Raw genomic sequence first — 19068 nt, forward strand, 5'->3', positions numbered from 1 at the left:
TTATATTATACATATTATATAGATTATATTTTTTTTATTATTATCGTCTGCAACATTTTGCTCAAGCGAATCCGGTTTCGCGCATACCCGCCGCCTCGTCCACACTGCACACGTCCTTTTCGATTCATCCGACCTCCTCGTCGTCACCCACACGACCGATTACAGCAGCCTATTCCAATGGCAATACATAATAGTAATAAAAATGGTAATAGTAATAACAACGAGCCACAAGGATAAACCGACTTACCGACGTCATTGTCCTATCAGCCACCACAGTATGAACGACCCGAGTAGGCGTGCCCAATTATAAGTATCAATAATAATATGCCATTTTTGATTTTGCCATCCTAACGGTTAAAGCGCTTATTACGGTATAATCGGTCGATGGGGTCACGGGAAATTCTTGATTGACCGACCACGGTCACCGCACGGTTTTCGGAAAATTTCTAAAAAAAAAAATTATACTCAACCTTGGAAACGTACCGTGAAAAACTATTACAGTTTCTAAAAAAGCTTCAAAAACAGCGCCCGTAACCTGTAACCAAGTTTCGAACCAGCGACAGTGAGCGCTAACACACTGTCGCCTTACCCACTCGGCCCTCCTTGTCCTCCTAAAAAGTGATGTAGGCAAAATAAAACAACAAAAAATGGAAAAGCTAGATAGTCTATAATTATAATTTTTAACTTGATTATAGCTGTGTGAAAAGTATGGTTTAATATTTTTAAACCACTCTAGTGTAAGATTGTACTGTGACAACATGTTTGTTGGAGCTACCCAATTTGTCCGTGAAAGTTTATCAGCTTAAATATAGGTATGACGGAAATAGTACATGAACTTTTTTTATTAAAAAAAGTGCATTATCACGAAGCACAACTAAAAAAATTAAGTAAATTAAGTTTTTGATTATAACTTCAAAAGTAAGTCAAATCTGACCAACCATCGTTTCAGCGTGAAAAATACATGTATATATAAAAATAAAAAATTAAAAAGTGACTAGGAACTTAACTTCATTTATACCTTTTATCTTTTTTATTATTAAACAAACAATTATTATTAATCACGTATACTTTTCTGTTGCTCAGAATCTCCAATATGTTGATCTGTGGTTATTTTGGTTTTTATTCAAATTTTATTTACCGCCTATTTGCAATCTTTCCACCGGTATTATGTCATTTGAAAAATAAAAACATTATCGATGTACTCATTTAACTGTGTCAAGTGTCAAAAACACGGGCTAGGTAAATGATGGTATAGCTTTTTGCAAATATTTGCATGCTAAAATGCTTATATGAATGACACATTATAGCTTCCCAGTGAGTTCTCCGTTTCATTTCCTGCATTGTTTTACAACTCGTGTCCAATAAACTGTGATAATACGACTAATTGTAGTTCGTTAATCATTACAGTGTTTATTGACGTCTCTGTGTGGCACAGTGTACCATCGTTATAATAAATAAAAGTAATGTTTGTGTAGCATTATTAAATATTCCTTTTGTCAATGTCACCAACTAATTATTTTTACCGCGGTGAATGTGAAATGAGCAATGTTATATTATGTACCTTTACAATATAAAAAAAAAACACAATATTATGTAGTTTCGACAGGAAACGAGCGGATGAGTCAAACAGGTGGGTTGACAGATATTGTAATGATGTGCGTGTGTCTTTTTCGACAACGATTCTAACAACAAATAACAATTATACACAATTTAGGTGATCAATGAGCACTTTGGTAGTTTACAGTCATTAGGCGTATCATGAGTGTTATACTTGGGGGAGGGGGGTCGAATATTGCAGTAAAACAGCGCTCTCAACTAGCTCGACTTGTGGACAGGATAAGTCTCACCTTCCCATATAATTGACCGATAATTAAAGCAAGCACATTAAGATATTTAGGTACTTTACATTTAGTTAGTTAACTTGTTTAATGTATGTAGTAGGTATTTTGCAACATTTAGGAAGCCGCAATGAATGCATATAGGTCATTTCTCTAATTGATATACTTAATGTATCAGTCAAGACTTTTTATTTTTGAGGCAACAAAGAAAATTAGCCGTAAAATATGAATAGAAAAATAAAATAAATCAGTTGTACACAGTACAACATGTCGTGGAGCCAAATAAATTGTTTTTTTTTTCATTAATCTCACGCCGTATGGATAAAAATATGTTAATATTTTAGTTTTATAATCACGGTGTACAATACTTATTAAGCGTATGACATCCAAATGTGAATTTTGATAAAGTAAGTACCAACGGGCAAAGAGCTTAGCTATTGAATAGTCGACGATTAACGAATAACATCTTACCGTGTATATCATAATTATAAATCCTTGACGCATAGTCTGATTTATAAAATTTAATTGAAACGAAATTTTGCTTATGATTTGTCACATAATATATATTTTTTTAACTTGAACCCATCTTATCCAAATCAAAATCGCTTTACTTAACCTTATATGGATATTTATTTACGAATATTTGATCACTAATAATTAACCTTATATGTCAGCCCCCAATTATATTTTGTCTGTGTTCTTATTTTTTCATACATGTGAACATAGTTTATTGATAGATAGACATTTGTAATTGATTTTAAATCAGTAAATGAATGTAGCTTATCTAGAATATTTGTCTTAAGCAACTGATAACCAAAAGGTATAACAAAGGTATTATTATTATAATGATAGTATTAATCTAATCTATAAGCAGAAGATAATTCGGAATTTAGAACATTAAACAGATCAATATTTTAAAGCGATTTCGGGGTATTATCAAAAATCGTAGTAAGAAAATTCACTAAACTAAAAAAAACTAATCTTTTCGCGTTTAAATATCATTAAGACCTTTTTAATTCGAATTTTTTTAAACCCTCGAGGAAGCAATCATCGGTATAACTATAATTTGCTACTATAGTAATAGGGGCGTATATCCTACCGTTGAGTTAATAGATGCATTTTTATGGGTACAAAGTGTATCCAAAATTTCAGAAAATCCAAGATCTTAAAGTTAAATTGAATACTAGAGGGCTCTAGCGCCCCCCCCCCCTTCTCCCTAAAGATTATTTTCAATTTGTAATCATGGTTTTATTTTGCTAAAACACACAGATAAATAGTTGTAGATAAGCATATTAACGTCGAGTAGCCAAAGTCAATTCAGGAATGGAAGAGAATTTACACCTGTTATTATAGTTTTTATTTTACACGGACATTAACTTATTTTAGATAATATGCTCTTTGCAATCGTTTTTTTTTATTTTAAATACTGGGCACACCCTGTAGTTCTGCCCATGTTTTGTAAAGTAGAAATGTTGCAGAAGAACTGATCCGAAAAAGAGTCAATAGATACACAAGTCCGAGGAACGCCTATAATAATAATATGACCGTGTGAGTGTTGGATGTCATGTGTAGAAAAATTGTTGTAAGTTCGTTGACAGCACAAAAAGATTTGGATTCTTCACTGGACATTGTGCGACCCGAGTCAAGGGCACACGGTAACAATAAGTCGTTGTAAGCTACCTATTAGGAATGCTTTGATTATTCTGTACACACTGGACGGCTTAAACGGAGATGTTTTCAAAGAAGGCAGTGTAATGTCCTGTAAGAGTTATAAAATTGATTTCAACCGATTTTGAGGACACACAAATTATTATTATCAAACATGGGGCACTTGCATGAACATATTATATAATTACATTGTTTAGCCCGACAAATGGTTCAATATATTATACGTTATAATATTTTTAAAAAACAGAGTTCAAAATATTTGCCCACCATAAATAACTATTAATTAAATGATTGTAAAGAAAATTGTTATAAATATTAATCTTAATTATTATCACTATCATATCTATTATTAGCTAGTTTCAATCATCGAGTACTCCATGGTCACTATAAATAAACTTTATTTTCACTATAATGTTCCTTATAACTATCAGCCATTATAATCTGATTTCTTAATTCCTTATAATCTTTATTACGTTTCCGTGGTTTGTTGAGTAGATTTTCTCGAAAGTTACTCCTTATTACAGCAAAAATGTATTCGTTATAAATAACGTGGGTTTATAATTATTGCCACTCTAGGCAACTGCATTATTATTTATTACATATTATTACGACTTGTCAAAGCTTTTGAAAAAATATATTAAAATCGTTTTAAGTAATAGACATAAACAACATGTAATTTATAGATATTAACGAATATTAAATACCGACGGAATACCCGTTAAGGTATGCGGTGTGTATAAATATAATAAAAATATTAATACACTTTCACGGGCTCGATTAACCGTAGTGTAACAATAGAAGTATGTGCTGTTTCACTAAAAATCATAAAATAACTACAGCTATTAACAAAGATTATTTTTGTTTACCTACGTAACGCGTTACTTAACAACTAAGTACTAACTATTTAAAGCTCAACCATTTGAACTGTTCAAAAATCAAAGGACTAAGTATTGTTGAACAGTTGTTTATTTCATAACTTAAATCCTTACGATTGTTATTCCCTTTAGGATTTAAATGAACATATTTAATAACCTAACTGTAGTTGTGCGTTGTGTTAATATAGACTTCTGACACTATATGTAGATGATTCAAAATTTAAGCGAATGCCGTACACAAATACACATTTTTGGACTCTACCTAGGTTTTAGACACAACATCAGTTGTTGAACAACTTCTACACTAGCAAATACAAAGGATTCTAAGAAGATGAGTATTTAACGTTAGATTTTCTCTAGTTAACTTATAAGTATTACAAAAAAAAAAAAATACACTGAAAAATGTACCAATTATATTCAAATTACGTAAAGATCTTATAAACTGGCTAAATAAAGTAAAACAAATTAAGAAGAGCACAGTCTTCGATTACATGACGCATTTCCTGTTTAAGTGGATATCTGCAAATAAACATTGTTTATTAATTGGTTGAAATTAACGTTCTTGTAATAGTCGATCAGCTAACACTGCAGTTGTTTATTAATTGAAATAAAGCACAAATAAACGTTTAAAGTCTCAAAAAATACCTACACATATAATGTTATTAATAGTGTAAATGGCGAAACGCGTACTGGCGTATTTAGCATACCTACTAGATCTATGGATAAAAAAAATAAATTTTGCGAGATCTCTATTAATATTTATTTTGAAAAGTAAACAATTTAATTAAAAATATTGTGTTCAATTGAACGGTCTTTAAAACTATTTACAATTGTATAATCTTGCTTTGTCTTTTTGTCTTAAGACTTAACTAACCATTATTAGGAGGTCAAAATTAAACCTCGTTACATCATTTACCCTAAGGTTTTAGCTACTGCGTGTCAATAATGCTTTCCACTTGACAATGTATAATATAATATTGTCCAAGGCCACGTTCGTCCACCAAACGCCTAATTCGCCCTTCCTCGGTGGTAATTGGACAAATATTTATCAATCAATTTATACTTCGAGAAAAACACATTTCCCACAACGGGGTTTCAGTATTTTTGTATTAAACTTACTGCGCTGCCATTTCATCTTGATAAGCCTACTTAGCTATACTATAGAAAAAATCAGAGATGTAAATAAATAAATGGATTAAAGAATGGGTTATTTAAACTAGAGAAATCGCAAATAATATAATATCCTTTATATGCGAAATAAGCATCAACTGTTTTTTTCTACGTTAAGGTTAATATTTTAACTTACTACATTAACTACCTACATTTTAAGTAACATAATTCCATCAAAATTAAAGTCTTAACATGAAATAATAATTTACATATTTAATTTGTAAGTATATTTATATAAAGAAATATTATAAAATTATAATAGTAATTACCTTTTTTTTTACTATAAAACAGTAGAACCTAAACTTAAGTGATTATAATCAAAGCACCGAACACAAAATTATTAGTTAATTCCATAATATTAATAAGTGTAAATTACCATTGACAATTTCGTATCCAGGTCACCTGGACCAAGTGTCTTACAACATTAATCTATGATGAATTTTTTGAAGACTATCAAATCATAAATTTCTTCAGACGCTATACGACCTAATTAAAAATAGCATTACAAACGTTAAAAAAACTAATAAAGTCGGTTACGTTAAAATACTTTGCCGCTATACTAATTACCTTCTTTTGTTCTCAACATAATACTTTTATATTTATTGTAAATTATCTTGTTAACAAATTTAAAGATCATTAGAGAGAAAGTGAGAATGAAACCTTAGACTACGAAGTTTACATTTGTTGTTTGTTTTATATAATAATATGTTGGTTGTTTAAATGTTTGTACAAACATAGTAAGGAATAAGCACGTGTATTACATTATAGCGAGATCACGAGTAGGAGTACGAGATCACGAGGAAGGTGATAAATACTTAAGTTCTATTGAATATGTCGCAAGTATTTAAGTGTTGTATCCAAATCGTTATGGTCGACCAGCGGCCATTATAACTATATTATACATTTACACTGATATTATAGTCTGTGGTGAGTTTAAATCGAACCACTTATTGTAGTAATTATTCTTTTTCAATAGGCAAACCACGAGCGACATTGACATAATACGTATATGCTAGGTAGTCATAGTATGCTATGTTAGTTGTCAAAGTCTACAAACGCGTAAACTACCGTGTCCTATGACTTGCCTAAAAAGCAACACAACCCGTATTGTGTTCGACTTAGGTACAAAAAAAGTTAAAAATATTTTAGTTAATAATGAAGTACTTAGCTGTCGAAATATTTCCACACACATTGTGTTCTGGGAAATCGAACAGTTTACGACATTTAAGTATTTGCGTTCAAACTTTAAGTTCTAATTCCAAAACAAATGTAATTTAATTTTCAATAAATTTGGAAATTACTTATAACGTATCAATTGGAAACAAACAATTTAAAGGAGAAGCTACTCGCATAAACAACACTTAACACTTAAAAAGGTAATTCAAAAAACATTTCTTTCAAAGAAATATAATTTTGAATAAAAAAATATTCGTATCATTTTACGTTCAATCAACACAAAATTCTTAAATAAAGTAATTTAAAAAAAAACCATCAAAATAATTTCTATCCCTAGGTACAAGAAATTCAGTAAACCAATAAAAAAGTTTGTTTCTAATAAACATGGTTATTTCTTCCTTGCTTTATCATATTATGCTTAATAATATTGCGGTCAAATTTATTGAATTACACCTTTTATACAAATTTTTATAACGCACAATCACAAAAATGCGATTGTTGTTTTTTACATTTTATGCCAAAATCAGACAAACTCTTCTAATAAGATAACGTGTTGTATACGTTCACTGTCCAGAAATAGTTTTTTTAAATCAACAATACGTAGATTTCAGCGAATTAGGTACTGGATATCTTATGTGCAAATCAGCAAACCAAATTTCAAACAATATTTAACCTGTCACGTATAGGATTTAGGACTAACTCAAGCTAATACAACTTTTCAAGACTCTCTTTAAAGATAGTCAATATCTCGCAAACCATTTTAAATTTATTTTCAATAACAAATTCACAGTTTTTTCTCTAATGTTTCACCGAAAAAATGAGCCTTAGTACTTTCCTCTCTCAACTTTTTATTTAAAATTTTTTAGGTTAAATAATTTGAAAAATTATTGTTTTTCAACACCTTAAAAATATATGATTTTATGCAACAGACTAATTATGTTCAATGCCTTTTCAAATTTCAATTGATATGCCACAGGACCAACAACAATGTTATGTCAATAATATGCCAAGGCAATTAATACATTTTAAGTCAACAGAATTTTGTACTGTACGACACCGATGATTAAAAAGTATGTATAAGATGAATACAACTGTCAACTAGTTACCATGTGTACCGACTGGAATATGCAAACAAGTACAATCGTTTGTATTAAACAGTATAAGTATAATACGTTATGTTTTGTTTTGTATACTCGTATTTAAAATTAAAAAAAAATATTTTCTAGTTCCAATGCCCAACACGTTCTTATTATTTAGTACTTCCATTATGCATAAACTGTCAAATGTAGTTGACTGCTGAGGATCTATTATTATTTATCAATTTAAGTAATTGACATTAAATCGATTTATAATTAATAAGTAACCGGGGCACTTTGACGGCTTCTAAGCGAAGAAATGTTGTTACCATATCAAGTCAAATTTGGGACGATTCTGTAAAGTCATTAGAAATAATTAAAGGGACCCCTCCTCACTAAATAATTATTCTACTAGCCCTACGTATGCTTTTTTATGTATGACAATTACCAACTATTCTGCTGAACTGTCGTTTTCTACCTTAAATATTTTTAAAAAATGATTTGAGAACTTATATGGAAGAACAGAAATTAAATTCATTGAGTTTATTAGCGGTTGAATCAGGACTTGTAAACGACATTGACTTCGAAAATATTGTGAACGATTTGCTACCCAAAAGTTGCGCAGAAACCGACGATTAAACTGAATGCTAGTTATATAGTATATACATGTGATACAAATTATTATAATAACAAAAGATAATTTGTTTTCATGATAATACCGAGTTAAAAAAAATATATATACATAAAAATGCGGCAGTTTTTAGACTTACAGCGGCCCAGTAGTTCTATCCTGGCACATATTTTTTAGACTTTTGTCATTTATGGCTGTTACGTTAAAAAAATATATATATTCACATAAATATGTAATTACGAAAGTGGGTCCAGTATTCATAGATTCGCGTTGAAGCGTTTTCTTAAAAAAAAAAAAAACATCCGGAAGACGGTAAATAATATATTTATATATCCACTGTCTACACCCTGTTGATGGAGATCTAAACTTAGCATTAATAAATTATATTTTTCATGGTCTTCGTAGTCGAAACGAACAAATTGCGGTTTCGATTTTGACTAGTTAGTTGAATTATATTTTGTTTTCGAAAAATATACGGTAGTGCTACGTACAATAATTATACGGTGATTATCCTTTCGGATCGCATAAATAATATAATTCGTAAAATAAAGATGTATGTATGATAAACAATGTATCGTTTAAGGTTATCTGCAGTTTGAAAAAATGATATGGTTCATGGTTGCCGGCATAACCTCTTTCATAATAATATGTATGTATCTATATTTTGCCATGACAATTAGCATAAGTGACGACGTCAAATACAATAAAGATGAAAAACGTTTAAACACACGCCGGTCGTTCAAGATATACTATGATTGTTATTATTTTGATGTAATGAGGTGAGAGGCGTTTTCGTGTAATTGGGAAAACAAAAACAAAAAGCACATAACGCCCCAAGCGTGCCGAGATTGGGCAAAGGTGGTCGTGATTTATAACAAAATCGTGGAAGACCATACGGATACACGACAATGGATGGTTTTTGATCATGCACAATTTTAATTGGTCGCGGTGGTTTAGTCGACGGTTCCGTGAAAGACAATCCATGTTTCACAAAGGGTACATATAATTGTCATGATATTGCGTATGGTCAAAAACCTTGAGAAAGATGTGCGCATCTACCGTTGGTGATAAGTCATCTCGGTAGTTTAGCTCCGCGGCTCTTAAAATCCGTCCACAATCTTACTAATAAGTAACAAAATAACCGACTTGTTCTTAATTGGCCTTTTCCTGACTCAATTTAAAATTCGTAACAAATTGATTCGGACGAAAGCCTACCCGCGAGACTATTGAAGGACGTCATCATCTGGTTGTTAGTTAATTAACACCGCAGACATAATAAATGTATGACACGTCAACTCGACTAATATCACTCGAGGGTGCAACGTTTAGAAAATGTATGTGCACAGTCAGTGTAGGCCAACGCACCTGTTAGCGTGTATAAGCGACTGTGCACTCGTCAAGGATGTGATTTAAAAGCCTCTTCAGTCGCATAGTAAACCCCTCACGATTTGTACATAGGATTAAGGAAAGGAAACGGGAAACAATAATTTAAAACGCATACAAATTATACACAATTTGACCACCTAGTGATCCCATATTGGAAAATGAGATTTCCGTTTTTAAACAAGCGTGCCTAGATCGAAGCAGCCATAATAATTACTTTATCAGAGTTATGATATTTACTCGAAAGCTGAAACGTAATTTACCTTAGAGTACATGAAGGATCCAGGCGAAAAACCACTTTTCAGGACACAACTTAAAACATGAATTTGTTAGATTCCCAACATGTAAACGTATGAAAAGTTTATCTAAAAACTTTTCAATTTGTTTTTACCTAAAAACAATAAAAAATGTTACACAACATTTTACGAGCAACATTTTGTTTAAGTCCGTCTAATAAAAGTATTATAATATGCCAATAAAACAATATTATAGATAATATATTAGATATTAAAATATTTTATTATTTTATAATGTATAACCTCAAGTGATATATTAGATTATCGATGGGATTTAATGGCGCTATTTTTAAAGTTAATTTTGCCTGTGTATATAATATGTATGTGTATGAATAATATTTTATAAGTACCTAACAGCAGATTTGGGCATTATTTAGATAATTTTTTTATCTAAATAATTATTTAAGTAATTTTTTTTTTGTTCAAATACCCATCGAATAATTTTTTTTATTCACAAAAAAAAAACTGATCAAATGATTAATTCTGAGTTTTTTTAAATATTTTATTTTTCTTAGGCTAATTTTTTTACTGTTGACATAATTAAAAAAAAACATCATAAAAGGGATTTTATAAATCTTCTTAGATTTTGTCGTAGAAAAATAATATTCGAATAAATCGTCTTAATTTGTATCGAGTAAAAAGATAACTCAAATAAATTACTTATTATTCGTGTTACTACCAGAAACATGCGTTATTGAATGCTAAACGCTGAAAATACCAGAGGAAATATTAATAATGTTTAAAAAATATTCTATCATCGCGTGAATATTGTCGGTCATAAATCATAATTGCATACAAAATGTTATAATAGCTATATTTAGCACGTCATTAAATAAGACACAAGTAATCAAAATATTGACGAGGTATGGTAGGCTGTTTACTTTTTATTCGTCGAGTCTTAAACGATTTTCATAACATGTCCTATTGCAAAACATAATTTCACGTTTTCCAACAATGGTGCAGATGTTGTTGCCCGTGTCTAGTACGTTTATTAAAAATGTCAAAAATTGCTTTATCACTCAGCGTCTAACTACGTTGTATATTTTTACCAAAATAGGTTTTCAAGATTTTCTTTTGGTAAGTTTTTCATTGTCAAAGTGAAAAGAATTTATATTAAATACCATGTAGTTTTCTAAATTTGGGCACCGACTTGGCATTTTGTTACCCAACTCACAACACGCTACGCATACATCATAGTATACATATTATATTCTACCCGTGTTTTAATTTTGTACTGATATAGGAATCTATCTAATACGGCGGATCGGTATCATTTTTTTATGTTAAGAGCGTCTTTGATTGACTAACACAAAGTAGCCGCATATGACGGTTTTTTCTAACCTACACAATATAAAAATCATATACGCGTTCTGTGTTTTGGATTCAGTGCGTTTTGTAGTAAGTCTATAATTCCTATTTTAGTTTTAAAACAAAAAAAAATATCATAAAATCTCACTTCATAAAACAAATAATAATTATTTAGGTAAACGGTGACTTGCCAATGCAGATGACTTGAATACATTTGGCAACAACCGCTCAATGTATGTTAACTAATTCTATTAGTTATAAGTATTATACACTAGAAATAACGACAATTAGTCTAAACGTTGTTATGTAATATATGTGAAACGTGTAGGTATACATTTTTTGTCACCTTAAACTTGGCTAAAATTCAACTTAAAATATCTAATAGTTTTAGCAGATATTCATTATTATTGTAATTTGCTTATTATTGTATAAATAAAGTACCAACCGGCTACCAGACCGCCATTCTTAAAGTAAATAAATAACTACTTCTCAATCATATAAGTATTTTCTAATAGGAGACCTTCATATTATTATATTATGAGGTATTAGTTGTTCTTGTTATTATTATTATTTTTTTTTTTTAATAACTAGTTTGTGATTTTCAATTTTGATGTTTAGATACATACATATTTAAATAGAATTATGATCACTGATTGTTTGAATTGTTTAAAGCTTTGTCGGCTTTACATAGGCAAATATTTTAAGAATTATACCTACTGAAATGATTGTCTAAAGTCCAATACCTATTCAAGTTTAGTTTTTACACATTATGTAAAATTTTCTCAGCTTTCCGAAAAAAATATTATTATAACTAAGATTATAAACTCAATTTTATGTAAAAGTAAATTGTTTTTCAAAAATTTTAGGTTATTTTACATAAGAAACTGATTTAAAAAAAATGTTTTGATGGCATAAGATACTTTTAAAAATCAATAAAAAAGAAGAGTAAAGAAAAAAACTAAAAATACGACTATGGCCAAAATAAACAAAAAAAAAAAAAATATTTGAGAACATTCTTTTCATTGTAACAGACACGCAGGGTAAGTTTCAAAAAGTTCCGCGAGGAGTTGCTTTAAAAGTGCGTTCGTATTTGGTGTTTTCAATTTGGTTAGGTATTTGGTTAGGTCAATCAAATCTCCATAAATAGTTTTAATAAATATGCAATGAAGGGGTAAACAAAATGTTATTCTCTATGTAGAATTATTATAACCAATATATTTTTAAGTATGAGGGCCTGGTGGTTGGTACACCGAGTGTAAAATCTAGAAAAAAAAATAATGAACTTTGAGAATTATGTTTGATACCCAAGTGTTAAGTAACTAAATCTATACTTATTTAACTCGAAACACAAGTTTAAAGTATACATAATATATATTTAGAAAATATAATTTTAAAAAATTATCCAATTTTGTCCAAGATATAGATGAGGTATTAGAATTATTGAATGAACAAATAGGATAAACACTTATTAATATCTTAATTATAGCATATAATATACATCTTTTTGTGCGTGCTACAACAATGAATGTGAACAGAATTTTTGGTAATTATTGTTTTTTCTAAACAAATTGGCCATAATGCGCGATCCACAAGGTTGAACATAATTTGATTAAAAATAATAATTGTTTTTTATTTAATATCCATCGTGTTATTAGGTAAAGTATAGTATAATATGCGGTGCATACCGGTTGCAATGCCAGTGTTTCCCTCTCGGTATACGGCAATAATAATCACGGCTATGGCTATTTTATTGTTGAATCGACCTAGGACGGTCGGAAATCGTAGATGTTATAATAATGATTATTTAATAATATACATATTATATTTTATACTCCATCGTCAGAGAAAACCAACGAGTCAAAAACCGAAGGACACTCGATGGCGTGTTCTGGCGAGAACAATTGTTTCATGAAAACAAATGCAAATGATTTCATCAAACTATATAGCTAATAATTTATTCTACAATTATGTGTTTTATTCTTCGAAGTTCGAATAATCCATTTTTTTATTGGAGCCCACTTGATTGACATATTTTTTACAATGATATATATTGATAATATATATAATGATATGTGTTTTTCCTATTTTCGTACCTGAACCGATTTCTTCATATACCTACCTAACTATAGATCAAAAACCGTACACCTCAGGTACTTAATAAAATTTAAAAGGTTTCCAAAATATTTCTTGGAGAAGTATTATTACCAAATTAGTTTGGGGTACTATTCAATGATACATCAAATCGCTATATTCACAGTAATTTTGTCGCTTTCAGCTATAATAGTTTCTTAAGATATTTCATCACTCTAACTTCAATATGCTCCGAACCCACTGAGAGTACAGGTTAATGTTTTACACATTATAGAAGTCGATTTTGTATCGACATTATCTCCTATAAACTTATATGTTTAAACTGTCAACTATATGGGACTCTATGAGAAAAATTACGGAGGTTCGAAATGTAAGAAGTCAAATGAAGAAGTATGTCTTAAGGGGACGCCACATAATTGTTGGACTCAAGAGCTAAAACTTAATATACTGCAAAAATTAAATGTCAAGACAGCAGTTAAGAAAAGAACACCACTCTTACATACAAACTCACTGTAATTCATATTTGTTCTGTTTATCTATCTTAAACTGTATTAAAAAATTAAGTTAAGTTATAAAAGAGTCAATATTTGTTTTTCAGAATTTTTTTTTAAAGTATTATTACTATTTACTTCTATCTACTTTATCAATATTTCAAAAATAGCATACAACCCAGTGGCCGATACACGTGGGGGGGAGGGGGCAATGGGGGCTGAAGCCCTTATGTACTTAAATTGTATGCATTAAAAGTGTATTTTTTTATAATATAAAATATAAGTATATTATGGAATTTTTTTACAATGTAAACGTTATCAATCATTGCCATAATATTTAACATTTTCAAAATCGAATTTTTGTACTTATCATGTCAAAGTGCTTCGAATAGTTCTATAAGTGTATGACCAATGAGCAATGACACCCTTTGGCTCCTAGGTGGCAACTATAAAATCAAAAATTTAAAAAGTTGTAAAACAACTCATTAAATTTCGTTTTTGTATACAAATAACTAACAAGAATACTAACACGTAGTAACTATACAAATTTCAAATTAGCTTAGATGAAATCTAATTGAAAGGTAAATTTGGCAGGGAAGTTCGAATATTAATTATAGATGCAATTATATGGCTGTTGATATGTTGCATGGTAGGTAGAGTTTATAAGGCTGACACACTTCTACAGTATCTGCATCATATAGGAAATAAGTAGTAATATTAAGATTCTCATAATATTAAGAATCGTTTTTCCGTATTATGTGCGTCATTAAGAAAAAAAGCGATGTTATCGGTTGATTAATAAAACATATCATAATATGAGTACGTTAAGTAGATGTTATCTGATCGAAACAGTAATAAAAAAACTTGGGTCACAAAATAGCCAATAGTAATTTACTATATACTATATATAGGAGTAGACCTCGAAAACAATTAAATTTTTTTTTATTCTTTCTTTATGTATAATAAACATATTGTTTTTTTGTATTTAAACTATTTTGGACTGTTGCCCGAAGCCACCGGCCAGCAGCTGAAGCCATTTGAGTGTCACGTTAATATTATTGAGCTATTCTTATTAACACTAAACTGACGTTTCAAGTTCGCCAAGTGAATTTCGAACACCCAAAAAAATGTCAAGGAGGTAAAACCGGTCGATTGTCGGTCAAACAACAATCATTATCGTTGACGTGCCATCTTTTGCCATAAGAATACTCATCTAACCGTCAATTCGATTAAGATATTATGTTAATTACGCATGGATGACTAACGAGTTATTTGAAAAAAACACTATTAATTATAGAAGTTAACTAACAGTCAAGACTCAAGAACTTATATATTATCTGTGCAGCTTATCTGGACAGCACACAATATTATGTTCGCTTAAGGACAATAATTGAGCAACAATCGTTCCTAAACTGACAAAAGGCAATTTGCAGACAAGAACTCTTATCGGATAAAGTATAAATTACACAAACCATCACACTGCAGTGAAAGTAAAATTATTCGAAATTTTTTTTGCGATTTCATTAAAAATGGTTTTTGAACGCGTTCATTAGAAACTTTGAGCAAACGATTTTCATGTTTACATTTCTTGTAAATTAGTAGGTAATTTAAAATGATACGGAAGAATAGAGAGACAATGAAATGTGAAGTCTTGGTGACTTATACGGCCCCAAATTTCACAGATAAAGATAATAATCTACTTGGATTACTTGAGTGTATTTAAATAAGAATTCCGCCATTATAACTACGGCTCAAAGTTATGTGTTTAAAATTATAATGAAGGGGTTATTATAAGTTTTTGATAATACAAGAAATCCATACAATGTTTTTTGTTATTATTCAAAAAAAGCTTACACTCTTCGTTTTTTTCTGTGGGTTTTATTCTGGCTGTTGTTCTACACATTAACATAACATGGCAGTTAACAACAGTTGCGGATTGAACCAAATGATATGTATACTCTTCGACTCCTCATTCCCTGGCCATTCCTCCTCTGTTTAGCAATCTATATTATTATCAATACACATTACGCACGAAACACTCATATAAGATCTAATGAATAGTTCTAGATTGTGAAATTCGAAATTTGTAGTAAACCCGGTTTTTGGAATCTATTTGGATTGGGTTCATAAATCTTTTTTGAATAATAATTTGTAAATTAAACAATTTTAACTAACGATAAAATATCATTTAATTTATTGAATAGAATTTTAATTTTAATACTGAACATTTTACTATATAAAACTCACAGTTTCGGGTTCTTGAATTTCAGAACCAGGAGTTTACTGTAAATCCGGATTTAGGATTTTAAAATAAGATTTTATGATTTTTTGGATCATCCAGGTTTACGTTACATCACTAATTAGATAAAATATTAAGAATAAATAACACAAATCGTGTTATCTGTTTTCTTCTGAAGCCACGCTAACCATTACACATATTCATATTTTTTTTGTTTTAACTGAAATTCGCTTGAAATTGATAAAAGTTCGACTGCCTCCAAAATTCTGCGATTGACACTACTATCTCAATAAGGCTCTATAGTACGTACATTAGCTAATTATTGTATGTTTCCTTTTTCATTGACGTTCTATAGAATTAATGTGCAACGCACAAGCAATGCAGGTAGTAGGTACACGTGTTTTACCCTTTTTAGTATACTAGCACATGGTATACTATTATAGATATAATAATTATACTCAACGGTACTGTATCTACGAATCGTATCCATGGCGACAGGTTTGTGTACTTCGATATTTTCTTTTTTGTTTTGTAACTTTCTCGGCTTGTCGGGATCTTTCTCCGTTAGTTGTTAATAAGTGTCCAACGTGTTTTAGAAGAACTTTCAGCCGACCACAATCCAAGTTGCTATCATGGCGTTTGACGCAAAAATGATGGAAATCGTGAAAGAAATCGGTTGCACCGACGGGTTTCACATACCGGTAGCCAACGAAGAGAACAGATTGCTCGAAAAAGAGGTATAGTGGAGAGTAAAAAAAAATATCAGTGATATAATGTTTAATATATTAATACCATTAACGTACCACAATTATTTTGATTAATGATAAACGGATTTTATAAGTTAAACCCAAACTAAGAAAATACTCAACTTCAGATTAAGGAAATTTGTATTTGTTTGGTTTTCACTTAGCAATGTGTTCAATACTTCCGGATCAATTTTACTAAATTATTAATCTCTATCTCGAATCTTCTGTATATTTTTTTATCAATAGCAAAAAACGCCTTTGCATTCAATTTATCATTTAAAATAAAAATATCATCTTATTATTTTTCAGTAGGCAATTCACTAAATTCGTATTTGTAATAATTTTTAACAGAACTTTCTAGATAAAATTTAGATTATTATAGTAATTTGTACGATTGTTACAATTTTAGTCATTATAAAAAAAAAAAAACAAAAACAATTGACGATCGCTTGTTTTAGATCAAAGAGTTACTGCAAAGGAAAGCTGAGCTCATTGTAGCCGAAGAAATACTGGACGATGACGTAAACATATTGAACGAGAGACTGACCGACAACACGATCAGTCAGACTCAAATTCAGGTAAAAAGCCCGTTTCATTAAAAAAGGCCCTCGTGAAATAGTCAGTATGTCTTTGTATTACTGATTCGAAATTATGGCATATTGTCAACGCAGAACCTGATCCTGGCAAACCGTAAGCAATACGAGACGGAGCAGCACATGCTGAAGGCAGCTGAAAGGGAAAACGAGAACTTGTCCCGCAATAACCGAAATGCGTTGAAAACGCTCAACAGTCTGATAAACGAAAGGAAAAAATCCGAAGTAGGTGAACTTATGTTGAAAGTTATTTAGATTATAATTTAAAGTTGGTGGTCCGAAAAACTTCAAGTTTGGTTGGAAAACAACTCAATTAAATGCATATATACAGGCGCGTGCCTAGGGGAGGGCAAGAATTATGGAAGATACCACCTTCCATAATTGTGATTTTGTTATTTATGGAAAAATGATTAGTCGTATATTTTTTTTTTTTTAATATTATCGTTAGGGTTAAGTAAGTGAATCAACAGTAAACATATTAGGTAAATACGACTTTTAAATAGAATAATTGTCAATTTTCTTTACTATATCTTGTATTTGTTTAGAGTTTGTATTCGTAAATATTTAAAATATAAAACTATGTATTGCAATTAAATGCATTTTGGTTTGTGTACCTAGTTTCAACTAGGAAAACTACTAGAAAGACCCGAGATTAATGAGATTGGAAAAAATATAGGAGCAAAATAGACTGAAAATATAATAACATTATAATACATGTAATTCCCATCAGGAATTAGGTGCGGGCAGCAGCAGTTAGTGTACATAATTTCGCAGTGAACACATTTCATTTACGAGGCATATTTCGAGTGTCAATAGTGTATCCAAGTATATACATTGTACACCCAAGCAAAAATACCCGTGAATAATCTATTTGTGTTTAATATAATATATACTGCATAAGCCCGGTCGTACTGTTTTTTAGTCGGCTGCGATTCAGTTAATACGCTGTTTAGCCAACTGTTGTCGGCGTTTTCCAAACATACTCTGTACATTATTATATTATTACTTATAGTTCTACATTGTATTGTATTACTTATTTTTAAGTATTATTTCTACGGCTGCGGTCGCTAACGATACATGCGTTTCCCGTTCAGAACGCGGCCGATTGTTTTGATAGGGTTTTTTCACGGAAAATTTTCCACAGACGTAACCCAGTTTTGTGCACAAGTTATTATGATACACACACACATACTTTGATACGTTGATATATAAGTATGAAAAAATATTATCGAATTTCAGCCGTATTTGCTAAGCGTGACTATATGAACACGGCCGTTTCTTTTTCTTCCGCATTACGAAATGCTCGCATTATGGCGATTACAGGTATCGATACAAATATGTAGAGTATCGAGTAGGTACAATAAATATAATAGGCAAAAATATATGCATAATGTACAAAGTGATTGAATTACTTTGAAAGTTATTAAAGTTTAGGACGGAAACGACGCGTAGAGTGTAGTATTATTTTCATATGCGCGCTTCGCTCT

The 19068-nt window shown here is 30.4% G+C and overlaps 1 protein-coding gene across 1 annotated transcript in view; it reads left to right on the forward strand.

The window, feature by feature from the left end:
- Window positions 1–19068, forward strand: part of LOC126834617 (coiled-coil domain-containing protein 39-like) — a 36710-nt gene that overhangs the window by 9899 nt on the left and 7743 nt on the right. Inside the window, exons 2-4 of the mRNA XM_050566685.1 lie at window positions 16839–16979; window positions 17447–17566; window positions 17660–17806. Coding sequence (XP_050422642.1) covers window positions 16839–16979; window positions 17447–17566; window positions 17660–17806 — 408 coding nt within the window. The remainder of the gene's footprint in view (window positions 1–16838; window positions 16980–17446; window positions 17567–17659; window positions 17807–19068) is intronic.

The sequence above is a fragment of the Adelges cooleyi genome, unplaced genomic scaffold, assembly GCF_023614345.1.
Source record: "Adelges cooleyi isolate 19-005CV unplaced genomic scaffold, UGA_ACOO_1.1 ACOO_flye_CR_arks_rails_tigmint_CR_PRNA_21, whole genome shotgun sequence".
Lineage (NCBI taxonomy): Eukaryota > Metazoa > Arthropoda > Insecta > Hemiptera > Adelgidae > Adelges > Adelges cooleyi.